Source organism: Notothenia rossii, assembly GCF_949606895.1.
Source record: "Notothenia rossii genome assembly, chromosome: 1".
Lineage (NCBI taxonomy): Eukaryota > Metazoa > Chordata > Actinopteri > Perciformes > Nototheniidae > Notothenia > Notothenia rossii.
Window position 1 is genome coordinate 58639341 of NC_136912.1, and position 23749 is coordinate 58663089.

Below are 23749 nucleotides of genomic sequence, written 5' to 3' on the forward strand. Positions count from 1 at the left end.
TATCCCAGAAAACACCAATAATCCAGAGATGTGATTATATATAACATTTTTTACACTTTTGGACAGAACCAGATTATCTTGATTTAGTCTTTATGCTAAATTAAGCAAATTGTTTGCTTGCTGGTGAATAAATCATCTCAATCTCTAAAATAACGTAAATGAGCATACTTTCTAAAACAATCCAGAAAAATACATATCTACTATTACAGGACAACTGAGCAAACTCCATTTGCTGCTGAAGATCATGTGATATGATCAAAAGATCCAGAACAGCTACTAATAGAATAGTAAGTTAACTGCTGTTTCCAAAGCCTATATTGAACTGTGCACCTCAACAAGCCTGCAGTATCTCATTCAGTTCCACACCATAAATACAGCCCTGCCGAGTATAATCACCATTCAAATTTCCATATCGGTCAGAAAAATTGCAATTTTCTTGTCAGTATGAAAGATATGAAAAATATTGCTCTGTATCTTTGTCTAACAAGATGCTAGACTCCTGTCTTCCCTAACAGATATCTAATTCATCCAGTCAATTGTGATTTTCTTCTGGCTGATGCTCTGCGTTCAAAGCCTTGTCACTGTGATGCTGCATGAAGCCATTTAACAAGAGACACCGGCAGCAGAGACAGCAGAGTGAACATGAAGCATCAAAGCCTAATTACCATCCTCCACAGATGTAAGCCCTGGAGGACAGCAACACAAACGACTGTTTAGTGATGTGGTCCATGAAAGTGCTGCACAAATCATCCAAAAGTCTCTTCGAGAGAAGAAAATGGAACAAATGACTGAACAGTTATCTATGAGGCAAACTGTATGGTGATCCAAACAAACAGATCAGAGACTCTTTTTTCTTTTCCATTTTCTTTTTGCATATTTGCTTCCCCTGAAGTCCAGACTCTGGAAAAAGCGTATGCATCGCTCCCCTGAGAATATCAACAACCAAGATATAATCATACCTGTCTTGGTTTTGAGAGATGGAAGAGAGAAGCAGAAGGAGAATGAGAGCGAGTTGTAAAAGAAGAGGAATTTTAAACCCAGACAGAATCACTTCCAGAAGACGTGAGTCACCTGAAAACATACGCATAAACAGAGCTCAGACGAGAGGAAGGGCCAAGAGGCAATGATGGTGAAAATATGAGAAAGCTGTGATAATTATCTGCACTTTTTCTCGGTTCAGCAAGTAAACAGAGATACGTTCTGACCAGAGCCGGGTTGCACAATGTGAGCGATAATCAGGACTCCACAGCCAGAGCTGGAAGAAGTACTCAGATCTTGTACTTATGTAAAAGTAGAAATACCAAAGTGTAGGAATACTCTGTTACAAGTCAAAGTCCTGTATTCCAAATGTTACTCAAGTAAAAGTAGAAAATATTGGCATTAAAATATACTAAAAGTACCAAAAGTAAAAGTACTCATTCTGCAGATTGGTACATTTCAGAATAATATATATGATATGTTTTGATTATAATTATTGATGTGTTTAGCAAGCTGGTAACGGTTGAACTAGTTTGAATGATGTATTGCTGGGCAGCATGTGAATTAACTCCAGGTGAAACTAAAGTATTATATAAGTGTTGATCATATTGGTTATCATTCATATTTATCTGCAAAGTAACTGAAGGTACTTCATACAGTACATTTTGTGGAGTAAAAGTACATGATTAACCTCTGAATGTACAAAGTAGCATTAGAGAACCCAGAGGTGGGAAGTAATGTTGAGATAGCTGTAGTTTACTTGATTATGTCCATGCTAGTGTGTACTTCTACTAGGTAAATTGTGTACCCCACTACATTTATGTTATACCTTTAGTTACTTCACAGATGTGGATGAATGATGTGAAATATAATCAAGTGTTAAATCAGACTTTAGTTCCACCTGGAGTAAATCCACAAGCTACCCTGCAGTATACAAAGTCATTCAAACTAGCTGCACCTTTACCGGCTTTGAGAACACTTTCATGATCAATCATTATAAAACCTATCATATCTATTATTTTGCAATGGACCAATCAGCACAATGACTACTTGTACTTTCGGTACTTTAAGTATATTTTGATGCCAATACTTTTGTACTTTTACTTGAGTAACAAAACAGGACTTTTACTTTTAACAGAGTATTCCTACACTCTGGTACTTCTACTTTTACTCAAGTACAAGATCTAAGTACTCCCACCCCTGAAATACCTCTTTTTTAGAAAAGTGCTTGAGTAAATGTACCTTGTTACTTTACACTACTGTCGACGGCAGCTGGTGTGCATCTCTGCCCACGGAGATTTTTGTTTTTTCATAAGAGTGGTTTGCATAGCAACAGAGCCTGTCAGGGTGTGGAGGGAAGAGGAGCAGAACACCAGGCAGAGTGCCTCTAATGGTGTTGGCAAGGATCAGGTGGCGCTGAGTGTTCCCTCTTGATGCTTCCTTCATGGGACCCTGCGGGGAGGGTCTTCTGGGAACAAGAGGCTACGCCTGATTGATTATCAGGAGGCTGGCACAGGGATTTGGGGCTCCAGTGTCCATTACAGTTATGGGGCGCATTCGCCAACAGCCACGGATGGAGGTTTGTCTAGACCAGGGGTGTCCAAAGTACGGCCCGCGGGCCAACTGCGGCCCGGGATCCATTTTTTATTGGCCCGCAGCAAATTATAAAAATAGAATAGAATGTGGCCCACACATGAAACTTGCACTTGACTGTATTGTAGTTCTTAGTTTGACCAGTAGGTGGAGCTACTCACTAGCTGCAGTCCTAATGCAGCTTCTCCACAAAAAAAAGTTTCAAATAAAAAAAATCCGCGACGACAAAATGGCAGAACCAAAGAAACGCAAGATAGCAAGTGAATGCAGAAAATTTCAAACACAGTGGGAAAATGAATATTTCTTCAAAGAAGTCAGGGGGAAATGTGTCGGTTTTATTTGCAATGAAACGGTTGCAATGATGAAAGAGTACAATGTACGACGACACTACGAAACCAAGCATCCGACCTTCACGTCCTACACTGCTGCTGAGCGAGAGGAGAAAGTCAAGCAAATGGTAGCTAACCTGCAGGCTCAACAACAGTACTTTTACCGTGCTAACAAAACACAAGAAAATGCTACAATAGCTAGCTATGAGGTAGCTCAACTCATAGCGCGCCACGGGAAAGCTTTCTCAGACGGTGACTTCGTTAAACAGTGCCTCATTAAAGTCGCTGGAATAATGTGCCCGGAAAAGATGCAGGAATTCAACAACGTGAGCATGTCCAGAAACACAATTGTGCGGCGAATCGAAGACTTGTCAGCTAACATACAAAATCAAGTGTCACATAAAGATTGTGCTTTTGATTTTTACTCGATTGCATGTGATGAAAGCACAGATGCCACAGACACCGCACAACTGTTAATTTTTTTGCGGGGAGTTGACAATAACTTTTGCATTACGGAGGACCTGCTTGATCTTCGGAGTCTAAAGGGCACAACAACGGGTAAGGACATTTTTGAAGCCGTGTCAGGTGCAATTAACAAGATGCAACTTAAATGGGACAAGCTGTGTGGAGTTGCAACGGACGGGGCTCCCGCTATGACAGGCGAGCGCAAAGGAATGGCATCTATGGTGTGCGCCAAGGTGCGAGAGAGTGGAGGCGAGGCTGTAAAATTGCACTGTATCATCCACCAAGAAGCTCTCTGTGCCAAGACAGTCCAGCTTGGCGATGTGATGACCACAGTTGTGAAAACTGTCAACATAATTCGAGCACGAGGGCTCTACCACAGAGAATTTCAAGCTTTCCTATCTGATGTCGATGCTGAATACGGGGACGTACTCTATCATTGTGATGTGCGCTGGCTTAGTCGCGGCTCCGTGCTGAAGCGGTTTTATTCCCTGAGATCAGAAATTGACCAGTTTTTGAAAGAGAAGGACCGACCTCTTCATGAACTGAGTGATCCTCTATGGTTGGCAGACCTGGCCTTTCTAGTTGATCTTACTGGTCATCTTAACTCACTGAACAAGAGCCTACAAGGCAAAGACCAGCTTGTACCACAACTTTATGCACACATGAAAGCATTCTGTGCGAAGCTTCGTCTTTTTGAGACACAACTACGCAACTTCAACCTTGCGCACTTCCCTACGCTGTCCGAAATCAAATGTGCTCATCCAAAGGCCGACCTCTCTGCTAAAAAGGGGAAATATGTGTCTTATGACAGAATTCAATCAGCGCTTCCAAGATTTTTCTGTCATTGAGAAAGAAATCAAGCTGTTCTCAACTCCCTTCCTGATGGATGCAGAAGAAGTGGAAGAGAGTCTGCAATTAGAACTCATCGAAATGCAGTGTGATGATTCTCTGAAGAATCAACATCAGCTCCTCTCCCTACCCGACTTCTACCAGAGCTTGGAAAAGGCCAAGTTTCCTCTGATGCGACGCCACGCAAAAAGAATGACGAGTCTGTTTGGCAAAACATACATATGCGAGCAAACATTTTCTCTGTTAACTCTGAACAAAAGCAGATTGAGAACCAAAATGACCGACAGCCATCTCTGTGATGTCCTTCGCATCTCAACCACCAAACTTACTCCTGACCTGCCAGCCATCCTTCAGTCCAGAGCGCAGCATCACTGCTCCCATTAAGTGCAACGCTGTTCCCATTGTAGGTGAGTTAAAATATATTACACAGTATTCATGTGTTCAAAAGCCCAATTACTTAATAAATTCAGTCAATTAAAGTTGATAACATTTTTCTAAAAAACGTTAGCTGATGTGTTAACAACCGCAATAAATTATTTGCATAACTAGGTTAAATAAAGCCTACCCTTTCCCTTGTCCTGTTATTTTTCCCTCTTTATACAGGGCTGTGAAGGGGGTCCCCATCCTGACAAAGAAGCAATCTGAGGCTGCAGTTTTGAGAATGAGCTGCCAACCCTTTTTGTAAAAAAAAATAAAACCCATACATAGAAAGATGTGATGTATAAAGTTTTTTCTTTAAGTATAATAAATTATCAAGAAATAATTTACCTACATTTGATTGATTTTATTTGAAAATAGATAAATGAATACCCATACATAGAAAGATGTGATGTATAAAGTTTTTTCTTTAAGTATAATAAATTATCAAGAATGATTTACCTACATTTGATTGATTGATTTTTATTACTGTTAATACACTAGAGGTGAGGCGATATACCTTAACTTTAGTGAGTGGCCCAACCTTTCGCATATTTTTCTGTATGTGGCCCTCAGTGAAAAAAGTTTGGACACCCCTGGTCTAGACCTATCACGTTACTGAAATCTCACTCCACGCAAGGGAAGACAGCTGTAGCAGGATATGCAAGGCCTGTAACAGAGCATACCATTAGTGGTGGTAGTATGTGTAAACAATGGGAATGTTAAAAAAGAAACAAAACAGCTACAACTTTCAAGCCCTAAATCAGCGTCAACAACAAACGCACCATCAAGAATGAATCATGCTTATTGCACTTATTGTACGGCGAAGCCACATGGTTGGATTTAGAAGGTTCTGATGTCTTTGACACAGCAATTGTAATGATCTGTTTGTCCTGTCTCCAGCATGTGGTTGCAATTTCATGACCTTTCTAGTCAAGTAAATCACACTGAGATTCAAGTGTGCTTCATAAACACTGCGCATCAACATTGTAATGTGATACTTTCAAAGACTAATTCTGCGGCCAACAGTGTAACCCTGCAGTCAGAGTGCAGTATCAGTGCGGTCCCTTGCAGTTTCCTTTATTGACAGAGCTGATGATCCCTGTTGATTCGGAGAAAACCCATAACATCCTTTAATTAGCCAAAAAGTAGGACTAATCTAGGAACACACTCTCCCTCCCAGGAAATAATAATCAAAGAAAGCCCAAAGTATTCCATGACATGAAACAGAGCGGACAATATCTGAATAACAATGAATGGCTTGTATTCTTTTTAAAAGGAGAAAGTATAGTTTTAAATTGATTATAATAAAAATCTACACTAGATAAATGTCCGCATGCTATACTGGAACATTGCATAAGTTGAAAACAAAGCGGGTTGGCTTAAAGAAGTCTTGACTCCAAAAGCCTGGGACCAATCATACTGTGTTATCTTATCATATGTGTGTGTATGTGTGTGTGTGTGTGTGTGTGTGTGTGTGTGTGTGTGTGTGTGTGTGTGTGTCTTGTCTGTCTGGATCTTGGTTCTTTCTGGATCACTGAGGGTGTACAGAGCGAAGGGGATCCGGACCAAAAGCTGTTGACCGCTCTTATCAGCGCCACCCACATATTTGAGCGCGATGGGGATGCTACCTGGAGCCTTTTCCCCTGTACCGTGATGCTAATCAGTCTCCACTCAGTTCAATGCCAAACTGCAAGGCAAAACAGCCCAGAAAGACGTCAAAGTTAGACAGAACCTCTGGATAGCAATCTGTGAGTGATATGGCAGAAAGGCAGGACGCGCTGAAGAAAACAACACGAAGCGGGGTCAGGAGGACAGCCCAAGATAACACTCTGATAAGATTGAAGTTAAGAAAATTAATTGTTGCTAAACAAAAATAAATAATTATATACCAATTATATTTGGTAATAGTGCCCACTACATAATGTTATTCAGGGATGGATTTTTGGTTGGTTTGATGGCACAATCATTTAAAGGTGGGGTAGGTAACTTTGAGAAACCGGCTCGAGATACACTTTTTGTCATATTCCATGGAATGCTCTTAACATCCCGATAGCAATGAATATCTTAAGTGCTTTGACAAAAGATCCATACAAAAATGTCATCTGTGGAAGCCGTAGTACTGTAAAAAGCACGGCCAATCATCTGAGCCGGCCCGGCTAAAATAACTGGATGGCCTACCTGTCTGTAAGCCTTCCATCTGTGCACAAACTTATTTCGTGCCCTCATTGGTCATGTGCGCGTTCGTGTGTGTTGGAGGAGGGGCTCTGTAAGGAAGTGGCAGATTTTTTCCGGCTGTGTATTTTCAAATTCTAGCGCACTCGAGCTGGTTTCTCCAAAATTACCTACCCCACCTTTAAAAAACATCTTGCAGGTTTTTTTTTTTTTCTACATTTATGCTTAAACTTGCTTGAAGATTACAATTAAAAAAGTGAATGTAGGATTTGATATGTTTTACGAGACATAAGGGCAGGAATTCAGAGGGAAAGGAGCAATTTTGATCTCTGCTCTTAAAAAACGGCTTTTTTTTAAGTTCATACGACAAACGCGTCACATTACATCACACAGGGGACACATCTCCGCTCTCTGACCGCGGGTATAGTTAGTAGTTGCGTTGAGTTGAGCGGTTGTGTTTTAGTGAGCTGGTATTTTTCGGTAGTTTTACATTGTATTTCACCATTTGTAATCATGGTGCAGTATTGTGTTTGTGCAGGTTGCAAAAATACCAGCCTGTCAGGACATCGAGTCCACAGTAAAAAGGACCGGAGCTAGCGTTCGTTCCTGGCTGCGTTGTGCATCCACCTCCCTGCAGCACATACTCTCCACAGCTTTATCAGGAAACTGTATTACTTCTCTCCCCCCCCCCCCCTTCGCTGCTCTCTCTCTCTCCCCCTCCGGTACACGGCACCGTAAGACGTAGTGTGGAGTTGCATTAGGTAACGCTGTGGTGGCTGTACTGCTCCAGCCGTTTCCTTTGTGTTTGTCTGTTTCCCCCTGTCTGTGTTGTTTGTGTGTGCGTGGTGGCTGTCACTCCTGGCTCCCGACTCAACCTCCACTCACCTGCTGCAATCAGCTGTGCACCCTCCCCGAATACACACCTGCTTTCCATCAAGCCATTTACAACGGCATATCAACGGAGGCTCCACAATCTTTCTCCGCCAGATCGTTAAGTAGCCTATCAGCCGTATCTCGCGTCTCTCCTCCGGTACACAGCACCGTAAGACGTAGTGTGGAGTTGCATTAGGTAACGCGAGATACGGCTGATACTTGCAGTATCAACAGTCCTGCCAGTAACGTTACTATATTATCAATGCTACTTTAGTTATAGTCTGATATATGATAGCTAACTTCACAATGTTGTGATGTGACGTTAGCTAACATTCTGTAGCTAACGCCGGTCACTCACCAAGATAGCTGCCCAGTTCTCCACTGGTTCTCCAAACACCACAGCTCAATTTCTCTCCGATGGCCGTTATTTCTTCTAATCCTTGGCTGCTCCTGGTCTCTTGGACGCCTAGCAGGCTCATAATTATAAGGTTGTGGTCCGTCATATGCATTCGATAATACATGTTCAACTTCCTCTGTGTCTTCTGTGTCGAAACTAGCATTGGGATCCATGTTTATTAATACGTTACACCGGCCGCTCTCCCCCTTGTGACCCCGTGTTACGTCACTCGCGGGAGGTCACGTGGGGAGGCTTTTTTATGCGGAAGTGAACATTTCTTACAAAAACGACACCAGATGTCACTGTATTGTATATTTCTGTAAATCTTTTTGAAAATCTAGTGTATTCATCATTTTCCTACACATTTATTCATAGGTGTCTTTAACCTGGAAGTTGCTCTTTAATTGGTAATATCTTTGTTGCGATGCACAAATAATGGTTTATAATACCACTTTGATTTTAAAGGAGACAACTTAATTCATTAGCTAATGGGCTACTGTTGTTAGCTCTTGCTACTGTAAGTACCCTTTGTGATTTGAGCGATTCCTCTTATTTCTTTGGATACTTTGGATGTTCTACCTTTATCAACTCCACCAATCTAAGGAGGTTATAAGGATTACCAAAAGACTATTGGCAAGAGTTGTATGGAATTGTATGGGGAGTGTGTAGCATGGGCAAGGAAGAACTCATTACAATGTGGAAGGTATCTGAATCACAGGGCAAACACACACTATTTTTCACTTTCTTTAACATGGCGAGATGGGGGGCATGGATTCGACGGAGGTCTGTGCTCTGCAGTGTTTTATTTACTCAATGTTTTCACATGTGGAGAAATCCTAGGAGAAAAAAGTTCTACTGAGCAAAAACTGCATGCCATTTGATAACAGTGTGAGGCCATACAAAAGCAAGTTTTGAAGAGAAAAAAGCTGCCTTTGTGTGTGCAGTTTGTCTTGTGTGTGAGCTCTTATCTGACACTAGGCTCTCGCCAGCGGTTTGTGCCCGGTGAGCTCCTTCAGCTTGTTTCTCCTATAGTCAAAGATATCTCTGAATTCCAGCTGATAAAACAATCATCTGCTCTGCCTCACCCTGATTCAGAGCCAGTGGCTGTGTTTGATGTTTGCTTTTGGTAAACTGATTAGAGAAAGATGGCGTATTTGAGATATGGTCAGCCCCTTGTGTTTATTCCCTATCACCGACTGCATCCCCAGACAGGTCTCTTGTTTTGAGTTTTTCGCTCTGCACTTTGCAGCAACTGGGGAACTTAGGTGTCTGCCAAAGTGCCAGGCTCTGCATCAGCGCACATGTGGTGGTGGTTTGTTCGCAGGGTGCAAAAGGCCACTTTAGCATGTGGCTGAGGGAACATATGGAAAAATGTTCAAACTTGATACCTACACCGTTGAACCGAAGCTGGGGGGACAGAAAAGAACCCCTGGATGAGGTCATTGTTTTGGTAGAGCTTAAGTGGCAAAACACCAACACCTCCAGGTCAATAGTCACAGGACGAAAATATATTTTGCCTCAAAAGGGGTTAAAAGCTTGGATGAAATTCGAGCAGTAAGTCTCGTCTACAGCAAAGCCCACTCTGACTGTTACACCGCTTCGAAGGAAATATCTGTTTTTATCTAACACCATTTTGTGAAAATGATTCTACCAGTTTTTGAGGAAATCACTACCCCGACACAAAAAGCCCCAACCTGGCACTATAGGCTTTGCTATGACTTCTAGCACAGAACAGTAACTTTACTAGTGCCATTCCTGGACACTGTCTCTCAGCCTGGCCTGTCTTTTATTTAGAGGTCCACAAGGGTATAACAGAGAAAAATGGGCTTCTGTTACTATGATCAAGATCACTAGAGCTGAGGAAATCAGACAAATGTTAAAAAAATATTGGCCAGGCGTGCCAATGACAGCACTGGACATTTTATATAAAAGGAGAGCTATGAATCTATGAAAGAACAGCCCACTGTCTACAGGAAGTTGAGTACAAGTCCAGAGAATTATGAGAAAGAGAAAGAGAAAAAGAAAAACACCTTATGGTGATACTAGAGAAAAGGTCTTGACCAAAGTGGAGCACAAACTGACCAAGTGACCAAACATTAGAAGAACAGACCTAGATTGCCGTCCTTAGAGTTGCTAGTATGGCTAAACTGTGCACAAGTCAAAACGTAGCTGCCTTTGCAAGAAGTTATTATTAGTTATTAGTAATTACTATATGAATACGACTGATTTGAATTGATTAAGGCAATAGAGTCTTCTTTAAAACTGTAGTGTCCCATTCATTTACTATAGTACAAGCTCTAAATCTAGATGAAGACCAATAGAAAGCTAGTTTTAGGGAGAAGACATCAAGAGTTGAGGAATCTGTAATTTCTTACTTAATCAGGGTGCTGCATGAAATTGATTGTTCAAAACGTTAACGTTAATGGCATAACTGCCATAGGCAAAAGGAACATAATCTCCTGCTCACTGGAAGAAATTATAATCAGTAACAGGGCAATTAAAAAACTATAATTGATGATATAGTAATCGATTTAAGTCATTCAGTTTCTGTAAGGGATGCTTGTGAAAGTAGGGTGAACCAATTTCCAAATGTAACATCTTGTGTTTAGGTTACAAGTTATTTTAAATCAGTATCACCTGTATTACATGTGGTTCTTAAGATCACACTTATTAGGAATGCATCAAGAACAGGCAACATTGTACATATTTGTGACTTTAGTTGAGATGGCTCTACTGCTTCACTCTCTCATCAGCAGAATTGAGCACATGGCTTGTACATCACTCGAATACTATCAAAATATTATGGTGGGTATTTCTAGCTTAAGAGTTCTTAAATGAATGATTAGCATATTTTCTCCTTCTGTTGTGTTATTCTACGCTGAGTTCAAGCCCGAAGCATATCCCAGACGAAGCACTGTGCACAGTCACAACTGAGGTGTTCTGTTGCACTTAATAACTCTGCGTTGGTGTGTGGATTGGCCAGGAGCCAAAGTGTGGATTCTGAGTCAGGTCCAGCTGTGCAATTCTTTCAGTGGATAACAGTTCATAGCCCTCAGTTAATACCCGTACTGAATGGGTTCACTGGTGCAGGCAGGAAACAATTCATTGCTCTCACGTCTTCACTGAAAATATGGACAAACTGCAAGCCATGACTTTCACACACGGATGTGGAAGAGATGTGAAGCAGGCCTCACAAATCTTTGCTTCAGGATATTTGTGTACCAGTGTGTGTGTAGGAGACAGACCATGTGATCCCCTATGTCCGATACACACCTTGTGGAACGAAGATTTATTCCTCCGACCTGGTCAAGGCTTTGCAGATACTTAGTGAGGAGTCAGTGGGGCACATCATGTTCTCCAGCAGCCCCTGAACCCAGACAGCCAAGAGTCCAGCACAGCCAAAACCCAGCTAGAGGCACCTTTTGTCCTGCGGGCCTCGAACACATCCAAATACAGTCTGTTCTGTGGCCCAGATACCACTTCCTCCTCCATCAGCAGAGGTGAGGAGTAGCACTCAGAGAAAAATGACATGCACACAGACTGACCAGCACCCATGTGCTGACTTTGAAAATAAGCAAAGGATACGCATGAGAAAAGCAAACCCCTTACTAAGAGTGAAATCAATTTGGACGCTTCCAAATCAGATGACTAGATCAGCCTTAAATTAAAGAAAAATATGTATTTCTGTTATTTATACAAAGAAGATCAGGGAGCTTGATATATACTGTACGTCATGCAGTTTAATGGTTTGCTTTTAGGAAATAATTCCAAGGAACGTTCCCATGAACGACATAAACCTCCTCACTTCCAACTTTACTCTATTTTGCTTCAGCAAGTTGCCCAAATGTAGCCAAGGATGGCTCAGTTTGTCATTCCCTTTCCCCCTGTTTCATCACCTCCTCCTGTCACCAGAGATCACAGATGAGGGGCAGATTGTGTCAATGGGACCACAGCGTGACGCACTGTGTGCCCTCCAACTCAGTCTTGTTGAAGGCTAAGCCCTTAGGAAGGCTTCTTGTGCCAAAGACCCAGGTGGAAATGCAATCAAGGACCAGAGTGGGAGAGGGGATTGATCTTATCTTATCACAAGCTCATGGAAAAAGCTTCTGCTGGGCAACATAATCTCAATCAGAGCTGAAGTGACCTTCTGCAGCCAAGGCTGTAGGCAGAGGAACGGACAGCTGGAAATCTGCCTCCTCCGCTAAAGTCCTAGCTGATGGGTTACCAACAGCTGGATACGTTGACATGAAGAGATGCTTTTCACAGACCTTCAAACTGAAGTTTTACTGGACTATCTATTACATTTAGGCTCCGAGTAGTCATTTACAGAGCTAATCACGCTATACCTCTCTTAATAAATAAAACTAATTATGTAAAATAAATGCCATAAGACAAAAATGAAATTGTGTTGCCAGTGTCCGAATGTCTTTAATTGTACTTATCTGTCTGCTTTTAATTGTAATAAATGATCTCTGTAGAAGACTTGAGAAATAACTTGTCAGTTGCAGCAGGGTCTCTTGAGAGCAAGTGGAAATAAGATGTAGACGGTCTGCCTCAAGGGTTGTGACAGCTTCAACAGCAGCATAAATATGGTTGAGATTGTTTGACTTTCCGAAGTTTGATTGTTGACACAAGTTAAAAAACTTGAGAAAGAAAATCCTTGTAAATAATAGCAAAAGTCTTTACGGTATACTCTACCTTGCACTTATCTGTCCTATAAATGGCCACTTGGTCAAAAATAAATACCAATTCAGTTTGTTTTCATTAAAAATCTATCTGTGTTGAATCATAATCTACCTTGACACAAGTGGAGATGAAACTCAACACAACCATCTTACTTGGCAGGAGTCTGCATGTAGTAAAGTCAGAGGGGCAACAAAAAAACATGCTGCGTTGCCATACCTACAAGGGCTGAAAAACACTGAAAAACACTGAGACATTTTTCTTTCTGCAATAAAAATAGCATGGCTCAAATTAAAAGGAAAAGTATCCTGTTAATAGTTACTTATAAAAGTCAGACTTTTGAGTGTACAGTATGTTTGTTGCAAATTTGTTAAGAAGTATTTTTTTTCACTTGTGCGTGAAACAATTCAGTCCCTCACATTGCATGCAAAATCTGAGGATCATACTTTCATTTAATAAATAATGATTGTATCCTCTGGACCAGTGGTTCCCAACCTGGGGGGCGCCAAAGATCGCAGGCCTCAGATGATTTGAGGCCATATATCATATTTAGACTTTTTTTATTTATTTATTTTTTACATATAATTGTAAAGCAATACATGATTGTCACTAAAAGCCTTGTCTCTACATTACAATAACATATACAAAATAATTGATTAATTTATTTGAATAACAATTCAAGTTAGTAGCTATTAAAGGCATAAAAAGACAGAAATGTATAATTCTTTCTTTAATAGAAATGTTTTTTCTGCCCGTAAAGTGTCCAAACCGGGCTTTTCTGGATAAGCGCATTTTTAAAACATAGTCATTGTCCATGCCGGTTTCATTCGGATTATTTGTCACAGTTTCTCCGATCAGATCGGTCTCCTCCATTTTGTAGATTATTTACGACTTTTGAATCCACATAAACACATCGGCAAAATCCGGCTTACTTTGAGCATGTGTTTTAAACAGTTTAATCCCTTTGTGAATTGTTTCCACTTCCGCGCAGTCCTTTGATTTCTTCATACAGCAGGAATCGAAAGGAATTAATCCTGAGTCCAATAACCATCAAAGTCACTCCAATAGTGCTCCTTAATTACGCTTTCATCCTCCTTTAACAAAATACTTCACATTCATCCAGTTTGTGACAGTAGTTGTAGCATTTTGGAGAGTTTTAAACTTTAATTACCGCTGTTGCGCCACCCCCCAACTCCCCCCTGTGTGTGTGTGTGGGGGGGGGGGGGGGCGCAACTTCCAACAGGAGTCATTTGGGGGGGCTCTTGGGAAAAAAGGTTGGGAACCCCTGCTCTGGACTACACTGCTTATCTGTAAATTAATAAACAGGTTTAAAAAATGTATCAAGCTGGGCCATTTTTTGTAATGCATCTTATGCTTGTTACATTGTCAATGCTCCCGGCCAGCTCTACATATTTCAAGATTTTTATAAAAAACATCCGTCAAATTTCGACATTACATTGTGTGGAGTAAACATGACAGATCACAACAAAAGACAAATGCTTCTCATTGTTATGAAAACAGAACTCTATCATTTGAGTTCATGTGGTAAAGCTTCAGAACAAACACTCAGATTACATTCTGTATGTACGTGCTGATGCAGCATACTCACACACACATACCAGTGTTCTGTGTATTTGGCCTTGGCAATGTCTTAAGCCTACATCAGCAGCAATGGCAAGTCTATACATGCTGCGTTTCACACTGCTGTGACTGAGGGGGAGAGGAACGTGGGACAGTTCAAACTCCAGATACAGCGTTTAGGAGGCCGTGGGCCTATGATTCACCTTCAACTGTGAGGAGTCCTGCTATGAGACATCACCTGGAGACAGGGAGTGGTTTTTAAAACCGACACCATTTGGAACTCTATCAGAAGAAGTGCTGCCAGTTTAAATCAGTGCACTAAAGAGATTAGCTCTAAAGTGGTTGGAAAATATCTCTGTACAGACATTTAAATGACTGACTAATTATTGTTCTTTTTACTCTTTAGAAAGTCAAGGGTTAGATTAGGTTAGCCAATCTCAACATCAGAATCAGGCTAATTACCATATAGGTAGTCTTTTTTGTTTGTCAAATTCAAGATGTTGACCATTAACCATTAGACAGCTGTCTTAATGAAACAGAGATTATAAATAGTTTGAGGCTATCAAAGCGTATTTGCTTTGTTGCACCATTCACTATTTTAACCCTGATCTGTCTGAATTTAAACTGTTTCAAAAACAAAATTATTATCCCACCTAACAAGCGTGTTAGCCATAAAAGAGACTTTTACCAACTAGCTGTAATCCGCCTTTAACAAGCTTCCAGTGGATTTGTGTGGATGAACTTCACTGTGCCACTCTAGTGTGAACGTGTTTTTACTAACTCTTTGCCAAGAAGCTTTCTCGAAAAACAAAAGGGAAAAGGACTGGCAGCCATTATCAGAGTCACTGGTTAAAAATAGAGCCAACAAGGGCGGTGGAAATATGCAGCAGATCTTGCACTCTTTATCCGGCTGAACAACAATACTACCCAGAAGATAAGACTGCGTGAAATAGTGTCAATGTTGAGAAAACAAAAGACAACTGTCTGCCTATACTGAAGGTATATATGGGTGAAGAGAATTGTTAAATGCCTCACTATTAACAATTTGTGATTCAAGTCTTATCTTGACTGTTTGTATTGAAGAGACAATGATGTTGGCAGACAATATAGCTACATTTGAACTTCTCTTAAGAATGACTCACTTCAGCGGGGTTGCTGTCTGGTCCCTGTGGAACATGTCCTCTCAGGTTGATGATGTGGACCTCCTGGGGCAGGCTGGTGGTGCCTCTGCTTGCACAGCCTGACAGGGCGGTGTAGCTCTTCAGTGTGGCCTGCACTGGGTGTCCCGTCCCCACCGGCAGCAACTCACACGGGCTGCGAAACACTGGCCCTGCAGCCAACACAAGAAAACTGTATGAATGAAATGCTACAGTATGTGAAGGGATTTCAATTGCATGTCTCACATGGTGCTGATGTATTTATGTCAATCATGCATGAACTCTTAGTGTACAGACTAATGTCCCAATGGTCATAATGACTTTACTTAAGAAAACAGTTGTTTGTTTTATTTCCAACAACTTGAAAATACATCACATTAATCTTTCTTATAAATGAACCATTCAAAACATCATCCCTAGTGATGCATTATTGTAGTCTCATTGAAATACATAACATTGAATTCTCATTTAAGCATTTTTCAGGCTGACCACCTGTAAGCTGAGGAACTTGTAAGACAGATAATCAACACACTTCAAGATTCATTGGCAGGTTCAGTGGAAGCAGATTTGCTACCGATGATGATATGATGGGCTCTTTCCAAGTGAATGAAAACTCAACAGCACTGAGTTTCAGCTGATTATACACTAGTGAAAATCCCGCTAAATCCTACCTGTGTAAAAAGACTCCTGTATAACCTAAAATTACACTTGTTTTTAAAACTTATACAATTGAAAAAGAAACATGTTATACTAGAAACCTTGACCTTTCATTTTTACAATTGTTTCAGTTATCGTATCTGATTCAGCCATGTCAAACTGTTCAGTTATGAGTGATTTTTATTAGCATTACATTACATGTCACTTGTTAGACGCTTTTATCCAAAGTGACTTACATACTCAATACGGTTGACAATGCCCACAGGAGCAATTTGGGGTGAAGTGTCTTGCCCAGGAACACAACGACATGCTGACTGCAGTGGGGTTTGAACCTGTGCTCCCCTGATTCGAACACCTACGCACTAGTCCACTGCGCGCGCCACACGCGATGTCATTCCATTAAAAGCCAAAACGCATTATCTCACTTGTAATCTCCATTGGTGTTCTGATTCCAGTCATGACAGCAGCCACGACTACAAACATCCGTCACTGATCCCAGTCAAGCACTCGGCAGGTACGGACGCTGAAGCTCAGTCCCTGTCAGTGTTTTGTCTGCTGCACAGGGAGCTGTAATGAGCAGTTAAGTCATCTGGGAACGAACGGGCTACTTGACTTAAACAAAGATTCACTGACGTTTACAGGATCGCACCTAGCTTTCATATTTGCTCTTGCATGATATTGAGACTTCCTTTTTTAACCACAATCTGTAAGGTCTTAACAAGCTTTACCACAGCCTGAGATGTTCCTACAAGGTAAACTTCCTTTTACATGTGTGGCCCCCACAAACACATTCAGGGTGTATCTTGCACATCTACAAGCATACATTACACACACACTCAGTCAGTCAGTGAGGGTGTCACAAAAACACAGCGCTGAGGTTTGTGTGAGGCAGCTCTTTTCCATTAGAGTCATGTATACTATGGGAATGTCCGCGGCCAGGTTTTTTCATGGGGTCAGACTTTGCGTTTTACCCCAAAGCCTTGTGGCTGCCAAGGCCTGCTCACATTTCCAACACATAACGCTAAACATGCAACCTTTGCCAATAGCAATCAGATGGAACATTTGGAAATCATTAAAGTCTCAGTGAAAGACAGTTAGATAACAATGTTAAATTCTCCCCTGACTGACTCCAAAAAGACCGTGCCTCAACAGTGGGGTACACTAAGGGGGGAAACTTTTTTGTTGTTGCTCAGAACACATAGCTATTGTTTTCTCTTTCGTGCTATCCAATAAGCCTATTTTACATCAGCATAAAGCCATAGATTATGTATGGCATAGCTCCCCCTCCATGTTGAGAGAAAAAATACAGGGGCTTTATTGTTACCTTATTTGTCTCCTGAGACAAATCCCAAGCCCTTGACAGATGTTTCAACCTGGGCTTTGTGCTGTCTCTAGCAGCTTGTGAATCCTCAAAGTGCAGATAGATCATCTTAGAAACTCTTATTGGGAGTATACATATATTAAAAAGATGGCAAGGTCTTTCCGTAGTGATAAAAGGACAAGGCCTAATGGCAAAAACCTGCGGTGCATCAATTTCTCAACCCCCGCTTAACTCCCCCCTCCCTCTTCCTCCCTCTTCCTCCCAAAGGACCGAAACCTAACCATGTCATCAAGTCTCACTCCCACAAACACGTATGAGGGCACACCAACTCACTTTTTCCCCTTACACACGGAGAATAACAAACAACTGCCAGACAAACAAACAAAGAAAAATGTAGTTCTTTCTGGGAGACTGCCAAAAGATTACACATTGGGCAATGATCAGACTTTTTAAATTGAAAAAGATAAGGCACGTGGGAGTTAAACGTGGGGGAGGTAAGAATGGAGAAACCAGCTCAAGTGCGCTAGAATTTGAAAGTACGCAGCCGAAAAAACCTGCCCCTTCCTTCAGACTTCCTTACAGAGCCCCTCCTCCAACACACACGAACGCGCACATGACCAATGAGGGCACGAGATAAGTTTGTGCACAGATGGAAGGCTGACAGGCAGGTAGGCCATCCAGTTATTTTGGCCGGGCCGGCTCAGATGATTGGCCGTGCTTTTTACAGCGCCAGGGCTTCCACAGATGACATTTTTTTGTATTTATTGTCAAAGCATTTCATATATTCGTTGCTATTGGGATGTGAAGAGCATTCCATGGAATATAACTAAAAGTGTTTCTGAAGAGAATTACCTACCCCACCTTAAATGTACCACATGGATAAAAAGAAAACATTCAATGTTTTATGGTGTTGTTTCACTTAGCCTTAGAGAGGTAACATAAGTAGTATGTTGAACACTTTGCTCAAGAGGAAGATATCTTAAGAAATACCACCTAGGTTTTTATTGCATCTTTTATCTATTCATTGTCCCAAAAAAAAATATATATATATATAATAAAATCCTGACAATTTGATGACCTCCCTGACCATGACTAAAAACTGTGTACTTGTATACTCTGTTTCTAATGAGAGCTGTGAGACTGACTCAATAATGTTAAGTTGGAGCCAATTAAACTGAGCAACACCTTTCACAATACACATGGTCATAAGTCCATGGTTAATACAAAAATAAAAAAGGGATTTCAGCATCTTAAACTAATGCTTAACTGGTTAAATCCCCAGCCAGTAGGGTTAGGGGCTTCAGACTTTTATTTTTTTTATATTGATATAATGTTGTCAAATACTAATTTGCAATCAATTATTAGTTTCAACTGAGCCTTTTACTATGACTCAAGATCTAAGACACTCGCACACATCTTTCACAGCATATGACTCAATTATGAGCGATAAAGACATACAGATGTTTCACCATGATAAATCTAGAAATCCGTTAAAGTTATTTGCAGATGTTACTTTCCCACATGTGCACGCCCACTTAGTCAGACTGAAAAGTGCTAAACAACAACCTGCAACATGGCTGCAGTTATAGTATGGGAAACTGCAAAAACAGGATTTAAAAACTATAACATTTTAAAATAACAAAGGTAGTTAGCAGTAAGTAGCATTCAATTCAACAAATGACTAGAGGATCCATGGATTCTACATTTGGCTAGTCACTAGGCTAATTTACAAGGTCCAATCAGATTCAGGATCAGAATCAAGTTTATTGACAGGTACGTTGACACATACAAGGAATTGGCTTTGGTATCTGGTGGTACAAACGTATCAATCTAAAAAAACAAATTGCAAAGTAGATAATAAAAAAATATATATACATATATATATATATATATATAATATAAGGGTAATAAAAAATAAGTATTTTTAAGAAACTATTTGCAATTAAAAAAAGGATGCTAAAGACAAGTATTTACACCAAATGTAAATAACCTTAAAAGCTAAAAAACAAAAACACTTAGGACAATGAATACGGCAAACTACAGTGAATTACTTTTAAAGTGAAGGGCTGTGCACACATGTGTGCAAAAATGTGCTAATATTGTTAGCATGTTTTACATGTGCTGAAAACGTGAAAAGCAAACTACTTTTGTTTTGTTCTTTGAACATAGAGAGTTATAATGGATCTGAATTGTGTACTTTTGGTAAATGAATGATAAACCATGTTATATTTGAACATTTAACTGAACTTAACAAGTAGAAAAATGGCAACAGCTAGCACTGCCATTCAGTTGGCGTAACTGCAATAACTTCCATGATGTTAAGTGCATACCCTTTATAATGCAACCTATAAACCCTACATATTTAGATTTAGGATGATGCATAGCAGAAGGCCATCTTCATTAAGTTTGTTTTATGATTAAACTGGCTAAGGTCATGTGCATTTATAATCAGCCTACAATCTTAAGGGACATAAAAATCGTTTTTAAAAAAGACTGCCGGGCCACATCTTTGTGTCTTCTGTCACCTTGTCTGTCTGTCTTTCTTCCCCTCTTTTGTCTCCCCTCCTCTCCAGCCATATTTCCGTGGTCATCTATGGAGTACAGAGTATGTCCTGTCCAGCTGCTACTAGTGCCTTTTAGCTGGCCAGGCCAAACGCCCACAGCAGAGGAATGAGAGAAGCTGTTGTTCAATCTGCCTGAAAAACAAGTCCAGCCAGACACTCTGCAGACTATACCCCAAATACCGCCTTTACCCAACACATACAGCAACTTCTGATGGTGAATCTGATACTCCAGCTGAACCAGTAACAGTCATCTCTAAAAAGAGAGATGAGAGTACACACTATAAAAGATAAACAGCAGAGACAGTAACCCTTACGTTATCCTACAACAAAATATGCAAAACATCTATTGTTTCCATCCAGACCCGTTTTGTAGCTCGCATCTCACCCCTTTTGGTACTTCAAATTATTTTGGCAGAGCACTACTGTTTTGTGGTAAGCTACAGACTAATATCTCCAAACCTCCGCAAATCAAAGGAATGTTTGTAAATGAAGAACTCATAATATGTCTTCAGGAGATTTAACAAACTGTCTTTGAAATTGGAATAAAAACCGTTTGAAACAATCTGAACTAGAGACTGGTACCAGGTATTTCAAAAGATGCTTGTTAGGTCTATCCAGAGTCCTAGACATTAGCTCTAATATTTCAACAATTGAACTAAAAGTTGCTTTCAACATTCAATTTGCTATTATTAAGAGTAAGTACTTTCTCCATTGACGTCGGCAGATGTACAGCATTTCAATAACTGACATCTTAAACATGTGTAAGAACTAGGGATGGGAACGATTAATCGAATATTCATAATTATTCAGGTATTCGAATATGAGAATATAAGTTATGAATATTTTTTTTGTAATTATTATTATTTTTTTTTTTTTTTTTTGGAAGGGGTGCCTAAGTTGATTACATTATCAAATGGAATAATTCAATGTATATGACAGTGCCATAGCTAAATGTGTTAGCTCTAAAGGTGTGTTTTGCTCTGCTCACCGGTCCCTCACAGCGGGCAGAGCTGCAGGTGCTGATCTCTCTCTCTCTCGCGTCCGGTTATACTACTACACACGCGTTTATGTCCAAATCCATCAGAATACCAAGTTATGTTTTAAGCATGAAAGCTATAGGCCTATAGCTGTCAACTGTTCAAACTGTGATCACCAGTTCAATACATTTGACAAATTCGACTTGGTTTCTATACTGTACTTATTTGAACATTTATTTATTTATTTTTCAAAATTAAATTTTTTCTTTTTTTTTTTGTAAAATGTTCTCCCACATTTCTTTTTTTTTATAAGATATGTACATTTCGGTGAATCGGTTAACCGTTTTTTGGGGGGTCGAATATACATTTGCTTTCAAATTCCCATCCCTAGTAAGAACCACATCGAAAATAAAAAATAAAAGGCTACTGTATAATGTGACTCAACACAGATATCAGACACTAGCAAGAGACAGTACATGGGTGGCTATCTTACCAAAACAAATTCATGTTTGTTTGTGTATCAGAAACATTTGATATAAATGAAAAACTGAATAAAGTCCAAGTTCAAGCATCAGTCAAACGGAAGTATCAACTGAAGTGAAGGTTCAGAAAAATAATTGTTCAAGTGAGCTGGAAGTGTCAGTGATGTGTAACCATTGAAATCAGATAAACCCTTACTTAAACAATAAGAGATCAGTTGAACCGTCAGTCGACATGAACAGTACATGCTGTAAGCAAGCAGCTAAAATATCAACTCTAAATGTGTTTAAAGCAGTGAACTGGTATGTGAAGAGTATTATGAAAGTAGATCAAATATTGACATGATAGTAGTTGTCAACTGTCAACTGAAGAATAAGATTAAACTAGTTGACGTGTTAGGGTACAAATATGTACAGTGTAAATTGAAGTGTAAGGTCTGAAACTCCCTTCACATAACTCCAAATGAATAGTGTACTATGCACATAGGTTCATTTGTGCTAGTGGCACATGTCGCATTCTACCAAAGTAGTACAGGGCATTAACATGAAACACTTGTGACTGACATGCACCTTAATCTGACTCTTTTCTCCAAACCACCTGCAGTTACATGTTTTTTCAGTTATGCCTTTTGGGGGATTAGCACTGAATATACACGGACTGATTCTAAAAGCAACACTGGATAGGCCATTACAAGACCATTTGCAAGATTCATTTATTTTCTGTCAAAATATATTTGTATAGTCTTTTATTATTTTACATTGCCTGAAATGACTTTTCTCGTACAGGTACTGTAAGAATGGAAGTAAACATTTTTAATCCAGAGGAGAGACTGTATAAATACTCGCTTTGAGAATAACAATGTGATGTCCAGACAGTGATGTCACTAGACACTGTTCACATTTGTTGGCGGCTCCTTTTGGACGATAAACTCTGTAATGATTTAAGCTCTTGTATCTCGCATTAGTATTCCAGAATACTATACTGTGATAGAACAAGATACAACTCCAGCTTTCACTCTACCAGATTCACCAGACTGCATGCTTTAAAGTACAACCACATATCATTTAAAGGGAAGAAACCAGTCCTTTTGAAACTGGCATTATGCACTAAATCTTACAGTAAGTTATTGAAAATGATCTGTCTGAACCATTATGTTCAACGATTGCAAAAACATCAGTGAAATTGGATGAGAAGAAATGTAGAAGACCTTTGGGGAATTGGACCAGGAAAGTAAGTAGGCCTGATGCTGGTAAAGAAAGAATGCTGTAATGAGTTTGTAATGCTCCAAAGTTCACTGGTGTACTTTCACTGTATATATTATATGAGCAGTAACAATATAGAGTGAATACTTGACTTTCATTTGATGGGCTGATGTCATATTATTACATATTTTCTATTAGTTAAAAAATTAGTTTGTTATGACACAACACTAAGAAAAGCCTCAAATAATCACAGTTTAAAAGGTGGAAATAGGGCATGTCTAAATTGTTTGCTTAAACAATTACAATAAAAACAGTTTGACTAAAAAACGAATTATGTTTTCATAAATGTATACATTTTATAATATTGTATTATGTAAGTCTCAAATTAAAGGGTTTAAACACACTTTTTGAGGATATGAAACTGGAAAGTGGACCAGGTATCACTAAAAATGATAAACTTAGTGAGTTGGAACCTCCCTGTGAGCATTACCATCTTCTCCTATCTTACCACTGATAACGCCTCTGTTTCCAAAGAATACACTCTGATGCCTTCCACACTGCGGCACTGAGCCAAGATCTGGTACAGGAAGTGATGTCAGTCTGTGTGCCAGTTAGGGACAAATCTGATATTCCCACAAAGCCATTTCCGAACATAAACAAACAGAACCTCCACCCTGTGTGTGTACACACATCCTCACAAGTCCTTTTCCCAGTACCCTTTAGCAAACAGAATCATTGTGCAGTGAAGATTACTTCACACATGTCAATCAACAATGTTAAAGTTCCCTATCAAAAAACAACAACAATGGAGCAGAGGAAGTCCACTATGAAACTTAATGCATTTTCAATATAATTCTCCAATAATGCAAAGATATAATAAGTCAAATTTAGTTACAATGAAAACAGAGTAGCACAACGGGGCCTCTTAGTTTCTATATATTTCCTCCCTTTACCTGAGATATACCAGTTCCCATATGAACTACAGGATTAAATATATCCCCAAGTCTCCTTGCTTTTTACTGCAAGGCATGATTCCCATGGACCATGAACT

The 23749-nt window shown here is 39.9% G+C and overlaps 1 protein-coding gene and 1 long non-coding RNA gene across 2 annotated transcripts in view; both read right to left on the minus strand.

Annotated features, from left to right (window-relative positions):
* tgfbr3 (transforming growth factor, beta receptor III) overlaps positions 1–23749 on the minus strand; it is an 81901-nt gene that overhangs the window by 36341 nt on the left and 21811 nt on the right. Inside the window, exon 3 of the mRNA XM_079689120.1 lies at positions 15483–15670. Coding sequence (XP_079545246.1) covers positions 15483–15670 — 188 coding nt within the window. The remainder of the gene's footprint in view (positions 1–15482; positions 15671–23749) is intronic.
* Positions 3482–4113, minus strand: LOC307044090. The gene is made up of 2 exons (XR_013809519.1): positions 4011–4113; positions 3482–3896 (listed from the first exon to the last, which is right to left on the minus strand). It is a non-coding gene; the product is annotated as an uncharacterized lncRNA (long non-coding RNA).